Source organism: Manacus vitellinus, unplaced genomic scaffold, assembly GCF_001715985.3.
Source record: "Manacus vitellinus isolate BGI_N305 unplaced genomic scaffold, ASM171598v3 scaffold_52_pilon, whole genome shotgun sequence".
Lineage (NCBI taxonomy): Eukaryota > Metazoa > Chordata > Aves > Passeriformes > Pipridae > Manacus > Manacus vitellinus.
The window spans coordinates 1,375,899-1,391,633 of record NW_021940628.1 but is presented as its reverse complement, the minus strand read 5'-3'; the positions used below and the strand labels follow the sequence as shown (position 1 = coordinate 1,391,633).

At 52.8% G+C, this 15,735-nt stretch overlaps 1 protein-coding gene across 1 annotated transcript in view; it reads left to right on the top strand.

The window, feature by feature from the left end:
• RPS6KA1 (ribosomal protein S6 kinase A1) overlaps positions 1-14,911 on the top strand; it is a 31,493-nt gene extending 16,582 nt beyond the window's left edge. The window contains exons 3-22 of the mRNA XM_018081297.1: positions 3,072-3,188; positions 4,312-4,393; positions 4,647-4,727; positions 5,284-5,363; positions 5,943-6,049; positions 6,604-6,641; positions 6,759-6,901; positions 7,421-7,491; positions 7,734-7,822; positions 8,025-8,089; positions 8,997-9,099; positions 9,695-9,822; positions 10,276-10,401; positions 10,961-11,050; positions 11,507-11,665; positions 11,871-12,032; positions 12,616-12,692; positions 12,856-12,973; positions 13,386-13,523; positions 13,855-14,911. Coding sequence (XP_017936786.1) covers positions 4,363-4,393; positions 4,647-4,727; positions 5,284-5,363; positions 5,943-6,049; positions 6,604-6,641; positions 6,759-6,901; positions 7,421-7,491; positions 7,734-7,822; positions 8,025-8,089; positions 8,997-9,099; positions 9,695-9,822; positions 10,276-10,401; positions 10,961-11,050; positions 11,507-11,665; positions 11,871-12,032; positions 12,616-12,692; positions 12,856-12,973; positions 13,386-13,523; positions 13,855-13,977 — 1,929 coding nt within the window. The 5' untranslated portion in view covers positions 3,072-3,188; positions 4,312-4,362 and the 3' untranslated portion in view covers positions 13,978-14,911. The remainder of the gene's footprint in view (positions 1-3,071; positions 3,189-4,311; positions 4,394-4,646; positions 4,728-5,283; positions 5,364-5,942; positions 6,050-6,603; positions 6,642-6,758; positions 6,902-7,420; positions 7,492-7,733; positions 7,823-8,024; positions 8,090-8,996; positions 9,100-9,694; positions 9,823-10,275; positions 10,402-10,960; positions 11,051-11,506; positions 11,666-11,870; positions 12,033-12,615; positions 12,693-12,855; positions 12,974-13,385; positions 13,524-13,854) is intronic.
• The last annotated feature ends 824 nt before the right edge of the window (positions 14,912-15,735 follow it).

Sequence of the window (15,735 nt, the reverse complement as noted above, 5' to 3'; positions counted from 1 at the left end):
AAGAAAAAAAAGAAAAAAGCCCCAACCACAAGAGCTGTTGCTGGGGAGTGGGAGAGTGAACCTGCCTCCGTGTGACCGAGTCTCTCGTCCCCACTGCGCATCTGCCACCGCCTCCAACCACCTGTATCTCCTCATCCGGCACCCTGAGCCCCCCCCAGAGCCCTGGGAGCTGGCAGGGGCGGCGGTTCCTGGGGCTGGACGATGTGGATCGGGATGGGAGGATGGAGAGCGACCCTAAACTTCCTCGCCTCTGGGCCTTCCTCACGCTCTGGCTGCAGAGGAAGCACCGAGCCAAGCCCTGCAGCCTCCAGCTGCCTGCCCCCAGCCAGCTCAGCAGCCCGGTCAGTACCACGGCCCTGCCTCCCTCTGCCTCCCTTGCTCCTGCTGGCTGATGCTCCCGAGGGATATTCGGAGCAGTCTGGCTTGTTTCTCTTTCTCTGCTTTCTGGGATGGTTTTTTAATGGCGCCGTTGGAAGAAACTTGTCTCGGTGTGCTCTTGTGCTGGACACTCGTGCTGTGCTGCTAACCAGGCTGTAAGAGCTGCTGGCCAGAGTCCTGAGTGTTGAATTCCAAGTTGCTGGACGAGTCCATGGGAGGGAAACAATCCCTTGTGTCAGCAAGATGCCAAATGGCATCTCAAAGCGTTTCTCAGTGTCTCTATCAGCAGTGTCTGAGCTGGTGCCACTGCTGGCCTCGTTGGTGTGTGTGGTCTGGCTGTGTATGCAAACCCTGCCTGCCCTCAGCTGCAGCTCGGGCTGCTGAAACCACTTGCAGTTGAACATGCCAGGTTTTGCTGTTGCAAAGAATTCCCACAGCTGTGGAAACACAGCTCTGCTGCTCCTGAGGAGCTGTGGTAGGAGGATCACAGGATGGTTTGGGTTGGAAGGGACTTAAAAGCTCATCTTGTCCCACCCCCTGCCATGGGCAGGGACACCTTCCACTAGCCCAGGTTGCTCCAAGCCCTATTCAACCTGGCCTTGGACACTTCCAGGGATGGGGCAGCCACAGCTTCTCTGGGCAACCTGTGCCAGGGCCTCCCCACCCTCACAAGGAGGAATTTCTCCCTAACGGGTCCTGGATGGGTCCAGATGCCTCAGAGGTGGACACAGGAGTTCATTTTAAATGTTCCTCTCAGCATAGGTGTGTGATGCTACGGGGTGAAGCGTGTGTGGTCCTACAGGTGCTGATGCTGTGCAGAACTGGTTTCTCTTTAGTGTTTTCAGGAATATGAAGGGAGGGGAAGAACCCACAGCTTCCACTGGTCCCCTCCCCAGGTCTCTCCCTGCTGGGGGGTCACTCTGGAGAGCTGGACTAGCAGGAGGAGACCTCTTAGCTGGCTCCTGCTCCAGCTCTTGGCTAGAGGTGGGAAGCTGTTTCTCATGGCAGCTTTCTGCAGGGACTAAGCCTCCAAACGAAACCAGAAATGCAAAGTGGCTGCTTTAAGCAGGAGATCATAAGGAACACGAAAACATGTTGTTGCAGGGATTATAGGATCCTTCTCCCCTGTGATCACTGGGGCCAGGGAAAGGCAGGATAACACCAGGGAGCTCCTCTGCCCCTGCCCCCTCCCCGTGCTCGTGCTGTCCCTGCTGCACCCCTCGGGAGTGTGGGCTCCTCTGCCAGCCCTGAGTGTCTGAGGAACACAGCAGAGAGCAAAGCCACCACCATGGGAACAGAGCCACTTCCTAAGCTAGAGAAAAGCCCAGCCTGGGAGCGGGGAGGGAAGGGGGGGGTGCTCAGTGCAGGTGGGCAACCACATCCGCAGGCGCTGGGAGGGTGGGGAGTGGGCTGGGGCAGAGGAGAGGCAGGGCCTGGCACTTGGTTCCTGTTGGGTTTAAAAGCTGCTTTGATTAGGTGGTTCCCGACCAAGTGTCTGAGCAGCTTTAGTAAATAAAGTGTAATTTCTTTTTTTTTTTCCCCCCAACTCCTCAAGGGGAAAAACGAAATAGTGGTTGCAGCTTCCTGCAGCCTCTGATGGCCACGTCTGCCCAAGGGTCAGGGAGAACCGAGCTCAATGCACTTTGGAACATAATTGCTGGAGTCCAAAAAGCAACCAGGATATCTGCACTGGATAACGTGGGAGGGAAGTGCTGAGGAGCCTGGACTTGCCCTTGCAAGATGTCCAGCTACAAGGGATTTATGGCCTGAGTAAGAGTCATGTCTGTAGGAGTGGGAAGTTGAGTCCAGCCCGCCCTGTGGGAGAGGGGCTGGAGCAGATCAAGCTCAGAGGAAATCAAAGTTCAGATATACTGACTAGGCATGATAAAGAGAAGTAGAGGGAAAGGCACAGATGGAAGACTACTACTATAAAAAGTCTCAGTGTATCTGGGATGCAATAGAAAGCAGCACAGGGTGGGGGCTTCAGTCATCAGAGGTATGGAAAAGGTTTGCTGGGAACAGGAGGTGTTGCAGCATCACCTCAGGGTCTGTGGCTGTGCTGGAGTGCTGGCCTAGCTCCGTTGATGAGTTTATTCTATTCATGCTGATTAAATCTATTTTTTCTTCTTTCCTTTTTTTTTTTATAAGTAAAATAATGTGTTTTAAACAAAACATGTGCCAGAGACCTTGGCTTCCCCTCAATCTTCTTGAAGCCTCGAGTCTGTTAAAGCATCATCTGTATGTGCTGAAGATGCACTAAGACTTATGTTGCAGAGTTGCTCAGATTGCCGAGCAGATGGGCTCCAACATGTCTGATTTTTGCCAGCCCTGGCCCTGTTTTGACAACAGTGCCGTATTTTTTTTGTGTGTGTGTGTTGTGGGATTTTTAGTGGCATAAACACTCCTGTTTTTGCTACCAGTGCCTTAAAAAGGAAGGTGCTTTGCAAGCACTCTTCTGAAATGCAGTTCAAAGCCAGCGCGGCACCCGTCGGGAGAGCAGGGGGAGTTTGCCAAGGCTGCCTGGTGCTACCTTGCCCCTGACTTATTTATTCCAGATGTTGATACCTGTGACAAGCACCAGCTTTCATGCTTCTCTCAGACATGGTCTGTAGCTCCAACCCTTGTCCCATAATCCCATAGGGCTGCTTTCCCTTCTTCGGGAGTCCCGGCCAACCGTGTCCCATCTTTTCCAGGGAGAAGGTGTCGTGCAGGAGTTCAACATCACACACCATGTGAAGGAAGGCTCTGAGAAGGCTGATCCCTCGCAGTTTGAGCTGCTGAAGGTGCTGGGACAGGGCTCCTTTGGCAAGGTGAGATCACTCTTTCCTATATGCCATGACAGAAATGATTTTGATGACAGAAGGGACTGTTCCCAACAAAACCACTTTCCTGGTTCCCACTGGACTGTCAAAATCTGATGGATGAGCCCAACTGAGCACCCAAATGGGTGCTTCTAACCTGGAAGGTGACTGTAGTGATGCCTTTCCTAAGGGCCAGCCTGAATGTCCAAATTGCCCTGTAATCCCTTTTGCAGATGGTCAGGAGGAGAGCAGGAATGTCCTGCTCAGGTGTCACACAGGGCAGAAGGGCCTCCTGCAGCTCTTCAGCTGCCTGCCAAACTGTCAGTCAAACTGAGGGCTTGAAGGGCTCAGGCATGTTCCTCCCTTCTCAGAACTGTGTGCCAGGAACTGGTTCTAGCCCCTGTTTATGGTCCAGTTTCCCTTCTGTGAAGCAGGAAGGAAGTAGCCTGTAACTCTTATCTATTTCAGCATGTAAATAATCCAGTCTCTCACAGACCATCTGCTGGCACATTAAATCAGCTTCATGTCAATCAGTTATCAGCTGACAGTGGGGGCTTGGACAGGACTGTGTGCTGTTTCCTGGGCAAATGCAGCAGTGGCTTTGTAGAATCAGAGAATCATTTGGGCTGGAAAAGACCTCTGAGATCATCCAGTCCAAGCAGTAACACTGCCAAGGCCACCACTTGCAGGTGGTGTGTTTTCGAAGCTGCCTAAAACCAGGTAGAATGAGACACCAGGGAAAGGAAGGAGGCAAAAATCCAGAGGATGCAGGACCTGAATAATAAGGAGTTGATCTGACTGACAAACCAGCAGGATTTGTGGTACATTGAAGCATCAGTGCTTCCAGTCACAGCTCCCAGGCATCAGCCAGAGCCCCACGGGAGCTGCAGGAGTGAGCAAGAGGTGTGGAAGGCAAGAGGAGGGAAGTGCAGTAGGAAAACACAAATGCTGCAATGGCTGGAGGTGGGGGTTGAGAGGAGTCCACACACAGCACTTCCCTGAAAACCCCCTGGGGTTTCACAGGAGGTACAGCTGCCTTTTAGGGTTACTGTGAGGTCTGCCACTTTGGGAGGCATCCAGCTCCTACTGCCAGTGTTTAGTGCTTGCTGAATGTGCTGTTCTTCTGCCTCAGGTTTTCTTGGTGAGAAAAATAACACCACCAGACAGCAACCACCTCTATGCCATGAAAGTGCTTAAGAAGGCGACACTGAAAGGTAGGAAGGAGACTCTTACTGTGATGCTCTGACCCTCCCTGACTTAAAGAGCGCTGGGGAAATGTCACAGCAGTCCCGGGGTGGTTTAGGTAAAAGAGGAGCATCTTTATCCCAGCCAAACAGCCTCCTTTTCTCTCCATCTGCAACAGACCCTTGGCTCAAGCTGCTTGGTGCTCAAGGGCTTAAGGTTGAGGACAAGACTGGGGTACTCTGAGGCTTTTTCTGTGTCTGAGCTGTTCCTGTCTTCCCACAGTGCGTGATCGACTAAGGACAAAGATAGAAAGGGACATCCTGGCTGATGTAAACCATCCCTTTGTGGTGAAACTCCACTATGGTGAGTGTGGGGCTGTTTGGGATGCTGGGAGAGGGGCTGCAGGCTCCAACAGACTCTTTGCCTTTAGATGCAATCCCCTTAACACAAAGCCTTTCCTGGAAGGGTCTGTGGTCCCGTGCCCGCTCCAGCTATTGAATGGGGAACAGAGAACAGACCAGGAGAAGAGGTTGAAACATCAAATCCTTGAGATTAAAGCATTAAATCAGGAGAAACTGAGAAAGCAGAGTTAACTAGTCAAGCTAGAGTCAGCTTTGTTCACTGTGAAGTGACCAGTGCCTCTCCTGGGAAAACAGCCCTTTCTGTAGGGCTGGAAGGGAACCAGACCCCCATAAAAGGAGGATTTTCTGCAGTGCCAGAGTGCTGTGGTGAGCTCCCATTTCAACAGCACAGACAGGCCATCTCCTTTACCTCAGATATCAGCCCTACCTGCGTTTAACCCAGTAACCACGCAGGGCATCTGCCCAACTGGAGCCACTGGGATTTAAGTGATTAATGGAACACCACGGAGCCTTCCCTCAGTGGAGGGGTCTGATTCCCGCTCTGGCTTGTGTTTCAGCATTCCAGACAGAGGGGAAGCTGTACCTCATCTTGGATTTCCTCAGAGGAGGTGACCTTTTTACTCGGCTTTCCAAAGAGGTGGGTATGCTCTGGCATCTCGGTGGGTTGCTGAGGCTCCCAGTTCATCTGTGCTTAATGGCCTGGAGAAGGGACTCACCCTTGAGAGGGGTGGAAACAACCTGCAACCTGCTGCTAGTCCACAACTGGCAACGGGAGAGGGTGTTTTGGGAATCCTGTGTTCTGGCAGGAAAGCAGCAGCACAGGCAGCAGGTCTCACCTCTGCAGCAGCTTCTGCTGGGCATCATGTTAATAACAAAAACTAAAAGAGGGGAGATTTATACTAGATGTTGAGAAGAAATTGTTCCCTGTGAGGGTAGGGAGGCCCTGGCACAGGTTGCCCAGAGAATCTGTGGCTGCCCCACCCCTGGAAGTGTCCAAGGCCAGGTTGGACGAGGCTTGGAGCAATCTGGGCTAGTGGAAGGTGTCTCTGTCCCCTTCCAACCCAAACCATTCTGTCATTCCATGAATGGGTACTTTAGGATGGGGGGCGAACTCTGGGAAACTTAGAAACAGCAGGAGGGGGCAACATGGACGTGAAGGGTCTCACTGCTGGCCCTGTGACCCCAGCACCTCTGCTCTCCCTGTCCCTCCCTGCAGGTCATGTTCACCGAGGAGGACGTGAAGTTCTACCTGGCGGAGCTGGCGCTGGGACTGGACCATTTGCACAGCCTGGGGATCATATACAGGGATCTCAAACCAGAGAAGTACGTGTGGCCCAGCTGAGCCAGGGATCCCAGTCCTGCATCCAGCCCCGAGCCTGTAGCCAGCCCTCCACACAGGCAGGGCTGGAGGATGGCCCAGGGCCAGGCAGATGGGAGGTGGCAGTGCCAATCCAAGGCTGCTGCTCCTCAGATCAGTGCTTGTGGCCAGGAGGCAGCATATGTGCACCACGTGTGTGAAGAGCAATCCTTGGCAGCCTCTGGGCTCCAGCTTTAAGCAGTTTGAGAGCCCTTGGGGGAAGGAGGCACCAGGCTGGGCCTCTGCATGGCTTGGTTCTCCTTGCCTGGGGTATGTGGGGATCAGGGCGAGTGCAACCTGTGTGGGTCATTTGTTCCATGTGAAGCTGAGGATGTAGAGAGAAGGGAGCTGCTCCTGGTCCCTCTTATGTCTTGGTGATGGAGCTTAAAGCACTGGGAGAAGGGACAGATAACTTTCTCCTCTGGATTTTGGCAGCACCTCCGACCATCCACTGCAGTGCTTGTTCTCACCAGCCCTCACTGCAGACTGTAACAACTTGTTTTTTCCATTCCTGATGCAGCATCCTCTTGGATGAAGAAGGGCACATCAAACTCACAGGTGAGGGACTCCACAAGGCCTTGGGCTCCTGCGAGGTCGGTTCTTTAAGTATGGAGCTCCTTGTGTGACTGCTCAGGGCACGTGGGGGTGTGTGCTGACGGGCTTTCTCTTGTGCAGATTTTGGCTTGAGTAAGGAGGCCATAGACCACGAGAAGAAGGCCTATTCCTTCTGTGGGACAGTGGAGTACATGGCCCCAGAGGTGGTGAATCGCCAGGGCCACTCACACAGCGCTGACTGGTGGTCCTACGGGGTCCTGATGGTATGTACCCAGCCAGGGTCTGCGGGCACTGGGAGGAGCAGCTGCTCCAGCCCTGGAACACCCGGACACGGGTCTGTGTGTCTGCCAGACCTGCTGACCTGGGGTGTTCCCCACCCTCCCCAAAGGGCTCCGTAAGGGGCTGTCCTGGCGCCCAGCCAGGAGCTGGGTGGGTTTCCCGTGGGAGGCAGCGCTCCCGAGGGGGCTGTCCCGGTGAGCTCTGGGATGGGGGGGTGTCCGTGTCCACCCCAGCGCCGGGGTGAGGGTGTCCGTGCAGATCTGGTGCCACCATCTGGCAGCTGCTGAATCCCAGGGCTCCCGCAGGAGCCGGCGCTGGCCCGAACGTGTTCCCGCTGCACAAACCTTGTGATCCGAAGCTCCTCCTGAGAAAACACGATGCCTGTGAGCTCTGTTAGAGCCAGGCTTGGGATCCCTCAAGCTTTTCACGAAGGGGCAGTGAGATCTGTGCAACCCTCAGCCTTGCCCAAACATGATCCCCCCCTTCTTCTCTTTCCCTCCCAGTTTGAGATGCTCACCGGTGCGCTGCCCTTCCAGGGGAAGGACCGTAAGGAGACCATGACCCTCATCCTCAAGTAAGAGGAGTTTCTCTCTCCTGCCTGCATAGGAGGTGCTGCTTTTTGAGCCGTGTTGCAATCTGGGGGCTCTCGCAATTGAATGGCGTTATTTGGCAAGCGGTTTCCTACCAACAGTTAGTTAGAAGGGTGCAGTGTAAATGCCAAGGGGATGACTGTGCTTTTTGGGGGTGGAGGTGCTGCAGTCAGCTTGTGGCTTGACTTCTTTAAACCTGCAGCTGATTGCAAAACTTCCTCCCCAGAGCGAAGCTGGGCATGCCACAGTTCCTGAGTGCTGAGGCGCAGAGCCTCCTGAGAGCCCTGTTCAAGAGGAATCCGGCCAACAGATTAGGTAAGACAAATGTTTTGTTTCCTTCCAAATACACCTGATGCCCTATCGGGGCCTCTCTCACCCTCCTGGGTCAGCAGCGTGTTCACGCTTGTGCTCAGTTAATGGTTAGCTGCAGCCAAGCTCTCCATCCCCCCTGGCTGTGTTGTGTCACCCTCACCTTGTCAGGGGTTTAGTGCAACGTGCTCCGTGGTGCATCTTGCAGGTTCTGGACCGGATGGGGCGGAAGAGATCAAGCGCCATCCTTTCTACTCCACCATTGACTGGAACGTGAGTACTGGAAACACGAAAGCAGATTTCTTCACCAGTCAGCACCAGCAATTCACTTCTGGCAGCAGGAATAGTGTGGTCATGGTGCTTGAGCAGCCACAGGAGAGCCACCAGCCCCTGTCCCCATCCATCCCAATAATCCTTCCCGAAACTAAAATTCTGTTTGTCACAGAACTGTTCCATACTTGGGTTGCCTGTCACCTCACCTCAGATTGAATTTACTCATCTGTCAGCAGAGAAGAGCAGGTTTTAATTGGGGTTTGGCACAAGGTTTGTCATGCACTAAGTGGGAAGGAATCAGGGAAACGTTCCTGGCCAGGAAATCAGGGCAATCACTGAACTGGCACTTCCCAACTGCTTCTGGGCAGCTCCCTACTTTGCCACACAATTTTGTTTCTTCCCTGTTTTCCCTTACTCAGTAAGGGATTTGAAGATCACTCCTAATACTTCCAAGGTCCCTGCAAGCTGCTAGACTGACCCTCCAGCAATGCCAGTAAAGCTTATTTCCAATTTTTGCTTCAGGAAGCAATTTAAAAAGGCACTTGTGGGAGTTCCTCCTAATGCATCTCCTCTGGCCATCCCTGAGGAGATACGTGTCAGCAAAGCCCTAATGGGAGTTAGGAGGAGGTGGGAGAGCCTGTCAAGGAAAATGCTTTATGGATGCTGCACTTGGAGTGGGGGCAAGTTGCCTATAGAACACTTATTTTCTTGATTTAATATATGATGCAACTCGCAATATTTCTCCACAAACTGACTCAAAAGCAACCCACCAGCCAAGAAGTCCTCGCTCAGGCTGCTGAGCTGTAGCTAAATGCTAAGCCAGGGAGTTTCACAAAATCTCTTTCCTTGCCAGCCTTTGCACCCTCTGGAAGGCTGCACCCGTCAGAGCACTCTCTGTGTTTTGCAGAAGCTGTACCGCAGGGAAATCAAGCCCCCCTTCAAGCCTGCAGTGGGCCAGCCAGACGACACCTTCTACTTTGACACGGAATTCACGTCGCGCACGCCGAAAGGTTTGTGTGACTTCACACAAAAGCCAGAGCTTCCTGTGTGAGGTGATGCTCTGTGGTTTAATATTTAACACCGCAGAGCATCTGGTGCCTGCAGGGCAAGGTTTGCCTCGGGCTGGTGCTGCCAGCTCAGGTGGTTCCAGCACTGAGAGGGTGGCCCAGCCATAGAGATGTCGGGCTCTTCTCACAAGTGAGACAAGAGGAAATGGCCTCAAGTTGTGCCATGGGAGGTTTAGGTTGAATATTAAAGAAAACTGCTTCATGGAAAGGGGTTGTCAAACCCTGGCACAGCTGCCCAGGGCAGTGGTGGAGTCGCCATCCCTGGAGGCATTTAAAAGACATGTGGATGTGGCACTTGGGGCCATGGTTTAGCAGCAGCCTTGGCAGGGCTGGGGGAATGGTTGGACTCGCTGATCTTAGAGGGCTTTTCCAACCTGGATGACTCCATGATTCTCTGTGGGGTGTTAGGGGTAAAAGCTGGGTGCTGCTGGTGTGGCTCTTGTTTGGAATAAACTCAGCATCAGCCACAGCTCCTGGGAGCGAGGGGAAGGCTTGCAGAACCAGCCCTCTTCAAGCTGTGTTTGCACTCCTGTTGCAGATTCCCCAGGCGTCCCCCCCAGCGCGGGGGCCCACCAGCTCTTCCGAGGCTTCAGTTTCGTGGCGACCGGGCTGATGGAGGATGGCAAGGTGAAACCTGCCCAGCCCCCCCTGCATTCGGTTGTGCAGGTAGGAAATGGAGACACTGGAACAACTGTTTGAAAGCACAGAGACCCTCCAGGTCTGTGCTGCCCAGAGCAGCTCTGACAGGAAGCCTGAGGCGGTGTCTGTTTGGAATTCTTGCATCCTGTTTTTCTTTCATTTCCATTGACTGTCACACTGTGCACAGGTTGGCAGGAAAACGCAGGGCTGTGGCTTTTCCTCTCCCCACGTGGATCTGTGCTGGTGGGAGTCTGTAAATGCCTGTGGGTTGAAGGTGCCACCCAAACACACCGCGCTCGGAGCAGACAGTGTTATCCCACTGACCTATATCTGCCTTGCTCTCTTCTCCTCCCTCTCCCAGCCGGGAGGAGAAGCTGTGGGATGTAGCAGACAGTCTGCCAGCTCTGCCAGTTAACTCATCACATTGCACAAACCCTTCCCTGAACCCTCACAGCTCATCTCCCCTTTCTGCTCCTGCAGCAGCTGCACGGCAAGAACGTCCAGTTCAGCGACGGGTACGTGGTGAAGGAGGTGATCGGCGTCGGCTCCTACTCCGTGTGCAAACGCTGCATCCACAAAGCCACCAACATGGAGTACGCAGTCAAGGTCAGAGCCCTGCCCTCAGAACTGAGCTCCCCTGCTAGATTTTTGCCCAGAGAAGCTGTGGCTGCCCCATCCCTGGAAGTGTTCGAGGCCAGGTTGGACAGGGCTTGGAGCAGCCTGGTCTAGATGTTCTTTAAGGTCCCTCCCAACCCAAAACCATTCTGTGATTCTGTTTCTGCTCATCCCACGAAGAGCAAAATAACATCCAGGAGTGAAATCGCTTTCCCTGCTCGTGTAGGGCCTAAAAGGACAATTTCTGTGCTCCTGTGCATGTACCTGCACTTCCCCAGGAATAGCAGGGAGCAGCATTCTCTTCCCTCAGAGAGAGGAGAGCACCTCACCTTTGCTTGCAAAGCTGTGGCTACACCAGATCTTAACAAATACAACAGGCATAAAACTTTGGGGATTAGGAACACAACTTCCCCTTCTCCAGCTGCTACAGAGAGCAGGGGAGCAGATATGGCACAGGAGCTCTGGAAGGCCCCAAACTCAGCTTGTGTGCTTTGTCCTGGCCCCCTTCTCACCCCGTTATGACTAATCCTGCTTCTCCCTACTCCTGCAGATGATTGACAAGAGCAAGCGGGACCCTTCTGAGGAAATAGAAATCCTGCTGCGGTACGGGCAGCATCCAAACATCATCACCTTGAAAGATGTGAGTGTGGCTTGAATGACTTCCCTGTGTTTTGGTCTAGGAAGTGCAGGCTGCTCAGGGAGCAGATTTCAGCTCCAGCACGGGTGGCCCAACAGCCCAGCTTGATGTGTCGCTCTGTCTCTGTTATGAAAAGGTTCTTCCCCCAGAGGGTGGTTGGCACTGAACAGACTCCCCAGGGCAGTGGTCATGGCCCCAAGGCTGCCAGAGCTCCAGGAGTGTTTGGGCAACACTCTCAGTGACAGGGTGGGATTCTTGGAGTTGTCCTGTGCAGGGCCAGGAGTTGGACTTTGATGATCCTTGTGGGTCTCTTCCAACTCAGGATATTCCATGGTTCTGGGGTGGGGAAGCACCCCCAGAGCCACCTCTGCTGATCTCTGCTTCTCGGTGGTAGAAGCACAAAAGGGAAGCTCCAGAAGCACTTTTTGGTTAATCCCCTCCCCACGTTTGCTTTGGAAGGTGTACGACGACGGGAAGTTCGTGTACCTGGTGACTGAGCTGATGAGGGGAGGGGAGCTGCTGGATAAAATCCTCAGACAGAAGTTTTTCTCAGAGAGGGAAGCCAGTTCAGTCCTGCACATGATCTGTAAAACAGTGGAGTATCTGCATTCCCAAGGGGTGAGTATGGTCTTCCTGGGAATTCTCTGGCATTACACTGTGCTCCCTCTCCTCCAGGGAGTAACTCTGCCCGTCAGGACAATTATTTCTCGCTGGTGTTGCTCTCTTGGCAAAGCAGATGTGGGACCAGAGCAGGGGTTGAGTGTCCTCAGGCAGCTTTCAGACCTTTATCTACCTGGGGTGTGGCCCTTTCTTTGCTCCACAGGTGGTTCACAGGGACCTGAAACCCAGCAACATCCTCTATGTGGATAAATTGGGAAACCCCGAGAGCATTCGGATTTGTGACTTTGGCTTTGCCAAGCAGCTGAGGGCTGAGAATGGGCTGCTCATGACTCCCTGCTATACAGCCAACTTTGTGGCACCTGAGGTAAGTGCTGACCTGAGACCCTCTGACAGCCCCCTTGTCCCTGTTCTCCCTCTTGGCACAGTGGGTCTGCCCCATTCCCAACTCCAGCCTGCCCTGGAAAAGGGAACTACAGAGATCCAACTTGTAATAATGAACAAACAGGAGATCCCAAGTGCAGCTACAGGGCAGTCCTCCAACCTGCACTGCCCTCATGAGAGGTCTGCTTAGGGTACTGAGACTGTAAAATCCCAGTGATTTCCTAGGCTGCTTCCCTTCCTCATTAAGTGACTTGTTAAAAGAGGTGGGATGATTTTCCCCTCAGTTATCTTGGTGAGGAAGAAAGAAGGAGAGCCAGCATGGCATGGGAGCACACATGCAGTGTCACCACACTGGAACAGGGCTTCTTTCTTGACGTGCCTGAGGGGTTCCTCTGCTCCATGAAACCAAAGTCCGATTTGAATCCTGACCTTCGGTCCAAGACTTTTCTGTTCTGTCGGGCTCTGGATGCTTTGCACATGGGCTGCACCCAGGTCAAGCCCCCTCTTCTGAAATGAGCTCAGTGACAAGAACAAAACACACTTTGTTTTCCCTTTGTTCTGCTCAGGTACTGAAACGCCAGGGCTACGACGAGGGCTGTGACATCTGGAGCCTGGGGGTTCTCCTGTACACGATGCTCGCTGGGTAAGTGGCTCTGTCCCCCTGGAAGGCAGGGCTGGGGCTGGGACCCCCCTGCTCTGCAGTGGCAGCAGGACTCCCCTCAGTCACTGCTGCCCAGTGGTGCTCCCTGCCTGTGTCCCAGGCCAGTAAACCCAGTGCTCTCTCCTCTCCCCTCCTCTCTCCCCAGCTGCACTCCCTTTGCAAACGGTCCCAGTGACACTCCAGAAGAGATCCTGACCCGGATAGGTGGGGGGAAGTTCTCCATCAGTGGAGGCAATTGGGACACTATTTCTGACATGGCCAAGGTAGGGGTTGATATTTGTGTTACATTCAAGGGTTGGGGTCAAGCAAGGCCAGTTGCAGTGAGGCAAGTTTAGAGCAGGCTGGGGAGGGAGGACACAAGAGAGAGAAGAATACCAGCAGTGTAGCTTCTCCCCCATGTCTGCCTTCCACACAGCAGCTTTATTTCAGTTCTGGCTGTGAATATTTGCATGGAAAATGGAAAACCAACCTCGTGCCTGACCCATGTGGGGTTTGCTGCTGTGTTATACCTCCCAGGCCTGCCAAAAACATATTTCATATAAAAAGAGTTTGATGTCTGGGGATTTTAAACCTGGCCTCTGAATTTAAAACCTAATCTGGGGGCAGACAGGTGGTATTTTTGCATTTAAAGCATGAAATCTTCTAAAGTCTGACTTTTCCAAATGATGCCCTTAGGATTTGGTATCAAAGATGCTCCACGTAGATCCTCACCAGCGTCTCACAGCCAAGCAGGTCCTGCAGCATCCGTGGATAACCCAGAAGGACAGCTTACCCCAGAGCCAGCTCAATCACCAGGACATTCAGCTTGTAAAGGTACAAAGTCTGGGCTGAGCCTTCTGCTGGTCCCTCGTGTACCTTGGGAAAGGTCCAGGTCGGGCAATGGTGGAGTGGGAAAGCAGGATGGCAGGTTGGAGAGGTGTGGGGCAGGGGAGGGAATACAGACAAGCTGGGTTTGTGGGGAGATAAAAAAGGGAGGTTTTGAACAGCATATCAGTTCAGGAGGGAGATTTAAAGAAATAAGAAAGATGCTTCTGGCTTTGTTTGTGGGTTTGGCTGCATCTTGTAAAGCCATGAGTCTGAAATAGCTCCTCTACACCCACATGATTTCTACACTTAAATTACCTCTCTCCTCCCTTTCTCCAAGGGTGCAATGGCTGCCACGTACTCTGCACTGAACAGCTCCAAGCCAGGCCCTCAGCTGAAGCCCATTGAATCCTCCATCCTGGCACAGAGGCGGGTGAAGAAACTTCCCTCCACCACCCTGTGAAGCCGGGCTGGGCTGGGCTGCAGCCACACGGTGCAGGCACACACTGGATTTTGCACACCTGTGGAAGATGGGGACAGGGGACAGTCAGTATCTGCACTGGAGCTCCCTTGGAGGCTTGCTCTCGAAAGGCCAAGTGCCTTCCTGCTCCTGAAAGACTGGCTCCTCCTCGTGTGGACTGATCTTTGCCGAGAGAACTTCACTGTAAAACTTTTTTGAAGTGTAAATTGTCAATTTTTAAAGACATCCGTGTATATGAGAACTAGAATGTATAACTGATGTCAAGTGGCACTAAAAAGCAGCTCTGATTTCACCCTTCCCTGTGTAGGGCCTGGTATTTGTTGTTGCTGCAGCATTTCTTGGAATTGTTCCTCTCCAGCTCCACTGCAGCTGCAAGACTGTACCACATTTGGGGGTTAGGCTTTGGGGTTTTTCCCTCCTTGAACCTTTGGATGCCCTTCCCAAAGCCAACCCTGCAGCCTCCCAGCCAGCAGTGCTCTTGTCCTTAAAGGACTTCCCTCCCCTTCACTGTGTGTGTGTTCCACGTGAGGTCGATTTTCCAGCCTCTGTTTCTCCCTCTCTCTTACGCTCCCCCAGCCCAGCCAGCAGTTCAGTTCTCTGAACAAAATAAACCAGGGTTTTCCAAACCCTCCCTTAGATGCTTCACCTGTCCAGAACACCTGCTAGGTTTGGCTCCTTCCTTCCCTCTGTTTTCTCCCATCACCAGATGGGAGTTTGTCACCTGGGCAGGTGGGGACGACAACAGAACTTTCTCTGGCTGCTGCTTTTACCATTTTGGGGTTTTCCTTTCCTGTCAGCAGGAACCTCTGAACAAAACCATCCTTTGTTTTGTTTTTTTTTTAATTTAACTTTGTTCTCCAGCTTGGTAACTCAGGGTTTCTTTCTGACTCGTCCAATAAACGTGTCATTCAGGTGACTTTACGTTACTGACTGACTTTCAGCTGCAGAATCCGGTCGTTTCCCTGCCTTGTGTGGGGACAGTGCTCCTTGCCTGCCTTTTGGGAGAGCTGCAAAGCCCTGTGGTGGGAAAACCAGCAGTAGGGCTGCATCTCATGCCACCTCCTCTCAGGTGCAACCCCTCACTCCGCAGTGGGAAGTGATTAGAACCGGTCACGGAATGAGGAGCTGGCAGGATGTGCATGGGAATTTCTTACTCTCAGGACATTTTAGTGCTAATAGAAACCAACACTTGGAGGCAAACTGTGCCAGAAATAAATTCCTGCCCCATTCTGACTTGCAGGGAATTGCTGGAGCTCCCTGGTTCCCTGGGAGAAGGAGCAGGGTTGCTAAAAGGGCTGCAAACACTCACGAGCTCGAGGATGTGACTGAAGCCAGCAAAGGTTCTCCTGTGAATTTCTCCTACTTTTAGCTGATCATGTCACAAGAGAGGAAATTTTCTTTTTTGCTTAGTCCCACTTGGCTTTAAAATGGAGAATTCCATAAAAAGAATTATCTGAAAAGTACAGCTCTCTCCTCCTCTACCCTAATCCAAGCAGGTCCTGGTTTAATCCCTGGAGCAGCCAGTGAGAAGCTGAAATAGTCACAATTTTTTTCTTTTTCTCTATTCCAAGTACAGCCTGAGTGTCCAGTGCTGCTGAGAGGAGGAGGCCAGCACCAGTTCACAGTGGATCCTCTTACTGGTATTGCCACTGATCCCAGCAGAGATGGATTAAATGTTTTGCTGAGATTTGGGGAGGGGGACACCATTATCCAAGATGCCTTCCTTAAAAATACTTGTTT